Genomic DNA, 6110 nt, shown 5'->3' on the forward strand with positions numbered 1-6110 from the left:
GTTGGAGTCCTCCTTCACTGAAGCAAGCAAGCCTCATGTTCGCTTCCAGCTGCCTGGCTGCTGGCCGCCATCTTGGCTGGCAGTTAATTTGCATATCACCCTGATTAGCCAATGGGAAGGGTAGCGGTCGTACGCTAATTACCATGTTTCTCTTTTATTAGATAGGATGTCACCCCAATAAATTCATTTAAAAAAAGAATTATCTGAACATTTTAAGTATTTTGTTTTGTTTTGTTTTTTTAAGTAACAAGGTGAAAAATCAGCCTACCACTGCTTGTTTCTGAAAATTTTCTGGAGAAGAGAAAGATCTCTGAATTATCTGTGGTGATGGAGTCATGTTATCCACAGTCCTTTCATGTCTGCAAAAAATAAGAAAACAACATATAATCATTCATTCAACAAGAATTTACTACATACCAATCATGAGCAAACACAGCTCTCAAAGGAATGAACAAGACAAGGTTATTTGCTCTCATGTAGCTGGGGTAAGGATTCAGACAATAAGACAGCATCACATAGTTGTAAGTGATACGCTGAATGACTAAAGAGAAAGTAGAGGTGAGAGAGAGAGGATTCTATTTTTGCTTATCTTGTCAGGGATAGCCTTTGTAAATAGACAGTTGAAGTGAGAGCTGAATAACAAGGTTACCTGGGAGAAAAACATTCCAGCTGAGGGAAGGAGTAGTAAGGTGTCAGCAAACTATAGCCCATGACCAAATCATTTTTTGTAAACAGTTTTATTAGAACATAACCACGCTCTTTTGTTTTTGTATTACCTATGTAATGCTACAATGGCAGAGCAAGAAACTGTATGACCTGCAAAGTCTAAAATATTAATTATCTGCTCCTTTATAGAAAAAAAAAATTATCAATCCCTGGATTAGTGGAAAGGCCTAGATCAGTGGTCGGCAAACTCATTAGTCAACAGAGCCAAATATCAACAGTACTTCTTTAAAATAGACTCGCCCAGGCTGAAAACTGACTTCTGCGCACGGGCCACGAAGTTTCAATCACACTGTACGTGCACGCCCGCACATGGTATTTTGTGGAAGAGCCACACTCAAGGGGCCAAAGAGCCGCATGTGGCTCATGAGCCACAGTTTGCCGGCCACGGGCCTAGATGAAGAACTAAAATGTAAAAGATCTGATGGTGCCCTGGCCAGTGTGGGTCAGTGGTTAGAACACCAGCCTGCAAACTGAAAGGTATGGTTTGATCCCCAGCACTGGTCAGGGTGCATGTTGGAGGCAACCAATTGATGTGTCTCTCTCACACTGATGTTTCTCTCTCTCTCTCCTCACCCCTGCAATGCAAAAAGAAATCCTCAGGTGAGGATTAACAACAACAAAAAAAGAAACAGGTTTGATCAATTAGATATGACAGATGGGGGAAACAGAAGAAAATAAAAATCTAGGTATTTAAGCAATTAAGTGGACAGACTGAGACAGGAGAGAGCAACAGGTTTTGGGGGGTAAGAATTTTAAGGGCTTATACTTTATCCCTCACTTCCTGAAGAAATAACTTGCTCTACAGAAAATCTCACTTAGATTAACTGTATTTTAAAACATGTCTTTGGAATCAAACCACCAACTTATTTGTCTTATAGTTTAGATCTTTTTGATTTTTCTTAAATCAGTTATATATCTGTATGCCAAGTGGGTGAAGTGTATAATTTCATTTATAACAATATAAAAATAATGTACACTCTAGACTTTGATAAAAAGTAAAGTACTTAGATATCTCTCCACGCCCCCCCCCCCAACAAATTCTAAGGAGGATAAAAGCTCTTTTTTTCTCCACCTAAAATACCTTTGAAGGTTCTAAAAGTGGGCAGAGATGTTTTGAATTCCAACTGTATTGAGAAGTATCTAAAGACAACTTCAGCAGGCAAGAAAGGACACAAAGAGGGTACCTTTTTTACACTGCTATTTTCTTACAAGTTCCTCTTCCAGTATCTTTTCATATCTATCCATTTCTCTCCAGCTCTTGGCACTACTCTAATCCAAACCAACCTCGCCCCAAGAACTTCCCTATCTTGCTACCAATAGCTTTTTAATTGGTCTATTTTCACCCCTGTCCCTCCAATCCATTTTCCCATTGCAACCAAACAACTCTTTAAAATAGAAATTTATGCCCTAACCGGTTTGGCTCAGTGGATAGAGCATCAGCCTGTGGACTCAAGGGTCCCAGGTTCGATTCCGGTCAAGGACATGTACCTTGGTTGCGGGCACATCCCCAGTGGGGAGTGTGCAGGAGGCAGCTGATCGATGTTTCTCTCTCATTGATGTTGCTAACTCTCTATCCCTCTACCTTCCTCTCTGTAAAAAATAAATAAAATAAAAAATAAAATAGAAATCTAAAATAAAATTTAAAAAACCTATTCCTATTACTATCCTACAAAAAACATTTCAACGTCTTCCTATGGTTTTTAAGGTAAAAATCACAAAATCCAAATTATAGGTTATAAGAAAGACTGTATCATCGAGCCTCTATGTACTTCTCTAATATCATCTACTCTCCATTTTTCACTCATTAGATCTAAGTACATTGTCCTCTTTCAGGTCCTCAGTCATTTATATCATCTTCCCTTGTTACAACTTTCTCCAAGCACTTTTACTCCTTTTTAAAAATATATATATTTTATTGATTTTTTTACAGAGAGGAAGGGAGAGGGATAGAGTTAGAAATATCGATGAGAGAGAAACATCGATCAGCTGCCTCCTGCACACCCCCGACTGGGGATGTGCCCGCAACCAAGGTACATGCCCTTGACTGGAATCGAACCTGGGACCTTTCAGTCCGCAGGCCGACACTCTATCCACTGAGCCAAACCAGACAGGGCTCTACTCCTTTTTTAGAGAACTAATTATGAGTAATTAAATGGGTAGTCACAAAATACATATATTATGTGTCTTCATCTAGACCAGCCGTGGGCAAACTATGGCCCGCGGGCCGGATCCGGCCCGTTTGAAATGAATAAAACTAAAAAAAAAAAGACCATACCCTTTTATGTAATGATGTTTACTTTGAATTTATATTAGTTCACACAAACACTCCATCCATGCTTTTGTTCCGGCCCCCCGGTCCAGTTTAAGAACCCATTGTGGCCCTTGAGTCAAAAAGTTTGCCCACCCCTGATCTAGACTTTAGCTCCACTAGGCAGCACATCATAGTGGCTGGGCTTGATCATACTGCCTGGGCTTGACTCCCAGCCCACAATTTAAGAGCAGTTCAGACTTAAACAAGTTAACCTCCAATCCTCATTTTCTTCATATATAAGGAAGAGATAATAAAAATCCCGACTTCATAAAACTACTGTGAAACATAAAGGAGATAATAAATGCAAAAAACTTGGTAAAGAATATGACACATGAAGGGTATTTGTTAACTCTTTCTTGAATAAAGCCCATATGATTGATAAATAGCTCTATGGATATACCAGTGAAAAAACTGTCCCTGGTAAAATTTCTGCCTCCCCAAAGCAAATAAAATTATTTAAGTAAATATAAATATGATACCTTTCCTAACCCCCAGGAGCTGGAAGGCATTTTAGAGATCATTTAATTCAACTTCTTTTCCTTACAAATGGAAGGATAGGAGCAGAAAAATGAGCCTGGTCAAGATTACACAATTCGTAGAGGCAGACCTAGAATCCAACTCCATGAACTCTTAGTCCAACAGCCTATTTACTGACACGTATTTTTAAACTGCAAGTAACCAATTAGTGGTATAAACTAATTTAAATTTTAAAAGATAAAGTAAAATGTAAATTGAGTACATCGCTAGTAAGTGTAAGTAATATTTTGAGAAATTTTGTTATATAGATGTATATTTGGGTGTGGGTATGTCTTTACAGGGAACATAAATATAGTTATATATATTTATATATATATATGTATCTGTTTTAAGGGTATTATATATAATTTATATATCTACAGTCCCCTTAGAATAGATATATAAATAACTATAATCCAACATAGCAAATAATATAGCACAATAAAGAGATAGGAGCATTAGAAAGAAAACCAAACATGCATTCTGAGATCACGACCTAAGAAAATTCCTGATAAAGGCTTTAACAATAGGTGAGAAATATTACCTGTTAGGAGATGTGGAGGTAGGGCTTGAATTTCCAACATGATGCTGGGAATATGACAAACTAACATCCTGTGAGGCATGGCTACTTCCTAAAATAAAATAATTTGAGAAATTCTTCTTGATAGAAAATTTAATTGGAATTTTTGTCTCTCCCACCCCAAATCACTCCAAAAAGGTAGACATAAGCTAAAAGCCTCAAATTTTAACAGACTGCTTTAGAGTTTCATCAGAGTGAAAATTCTAAATGTTCATTAGCAGACATATCCAAAACAAATGGTCCCAAATGAGGGAATATCTGGTGTATAAATATCCACTCTGGATATTCTCTATCATAATATTCTGATCCTCACACTAAATTGTAAGACTGGACACATGCAAAGTTTCATTCCTACATGATCAAGAATCAAAACTTATAAAAGTAAATTACAAAGCAACCAGGAAAAGTATTTTCACCTGGCGGGTGTGCTCCGTGGTTTGAGTGTCGCCCATGGGGCAATGGGTCAAGGACGTGGACCCGGGTTCGATTCCTGAGCCCCTACTGGGGCTTGTTAGAGAGGCAACCAATAGATGTGTCTCTCACATGACTGTTTTTCTCTCCCCCACCCCTCCCTTCCTTCCTTCCACTCTCTCTCTGAAAAGCATTGGAAAAAATATCCTCTAGTGAGGATTAACAACAAAAAAGCATTTCAGAAAATAATTCTTGTTTCTTTCAGAGCATGGACCCAAGACCCAAGTCTTTCTAACAATAAAGTTTATGTTCTGTTAACTAACCCAAGCTGAAATTTTAAACTAAGTTCTTAAATTACAACTTTGAAAATCCATGTTGTCAGTGTTACCCACAAAGCTTAAAGTATTTTCATCCATAAATGTTTTTTAAAACTGAATAAAATTAAAAACAAAAAGCCAAAGCAGCAAATAATCCCTCTCCCCAAACAACACCGATTTAAATATCTTCGTGCTGCAACTGAATAGTGAGTTACCTGATCTAAACTGAATTTTGATGGGCCTTCCAAAAAGTTTTATTCCATTAAGTAGATTCATTGCATAAGGAACAGACACTTCATGTTTGAAATTCACAAATGCAAACTGCTTGGGTTTACCATCCTTATCTTTTGGAATTTTCACTTTTATTACTGGCCCCGCCTATAGACAAAAAAAGAGTTTACAACTTAAATAACGCAACTTCAGGAGAATACTTAAAAGTTACAAGATTAAAAACAAAAGAAATGCAACCAGGAACTCTTAACAAACAGATACCCACAGATTTCCGTCTCGATTGGAATAAAGTTCCTACAGATACATTACCGAAGATTAATTTATTTGGGGTGGGGAGCCCTCGAGGAACTAGCGACAGAATCACTGAATTTCTCAGCACTTTTTCACTGTAAGGAGGTGACCAACAGCCAGCGGCGTCCCCTCTGTGGAAATCAGTGTTTACCACCTGCAGTTTCTTTGGACGGAAGTTCAGCTTCATCAAACTTACAGCGGCCGGAGGGAACAGGCTCCTTCACATTTTTAACACTTTTTAATACAGAAACACCACAATGCTACTTTTCCAGGGAGCACTTATGCCTCTATTTTAAATATCTTAATGCCGCAATTTTATAAGAAACCGAGTGGAAAAGACAGACTGGCAAGGAAATTGAAGTGTAATTTGCCAGACAAACCAAAGACAGTGTCTTACGGGGAAGACGAGAAAAGAGGGAACAGGAAAAACACTGTTCTCTATAAATGTCTAATCACGGTGCTGTACACCTCCAACTAATATAGTATCGTTTGTCAACTGTGATTTAAAAACTAATTTAAAAAAACAACAACAACACTGCTCCAGAGAGAACTCATATGTATTATTACCTCCCTGAGACCCCGGAGCGTTCGCCTCGGAAACGCGTTACTGAGGGTCCTTCCACCACCTTCAGGCCTCACTCCCGCGAGAACTAACGAGGGTTCGCTCAACGAGGGACGCCGCAGGCGGCCCAGGCCCTCCCGGCCCACCTGCAGGTGCCCGGCCCAC

The 6110-nt window shown here is 38.7% G+C and overlaps 1 protein-coding gene across 1 annotated transcript in view; it reads right to left on the minus strand.

The window, feature by feature from the left end:
• RBM7 (RNA binding motif protein 7) overlaps nt 1-5908 on the minus strand; it is an 11029-nt gene extending 5121 nt beyond the window's left edge. The window contains exons 1-3 of the mRNA XM_014539428.1: nt 5077-5908; nt 4098-4185; nt 269-359 (exon numbers count right to left, since the gene is read on the minus strand). Of these exons, the coding sequence (XP_014394914.1) occupies nt 269-359; nt 4098-4185; nt 5077-5137 (240 nt within the window). The 5' untranslated portion in view covers nt 5138-5908. The remainder of the gene's footprint in view (nt 1-268; nt 360-4097; nt 4186-5076) is intronic.
• Nucleotides 5909-6110: the final 202 nt, after the last annotated feature.

This window comes from Myotis brandtii, unplaced genomic scaffold, assembly GCF_000412655.1.
Source record: "Myotis brandtii unplaced genomic scaffold, ASM41265v1 scaffold105, whole genome shotgun sequence".
NCBI lineage: Eukaryota > Metazoa > Chordata > Mammalia > Chiroptera > Vespertilionidae > Myotis > Myotis brandtii.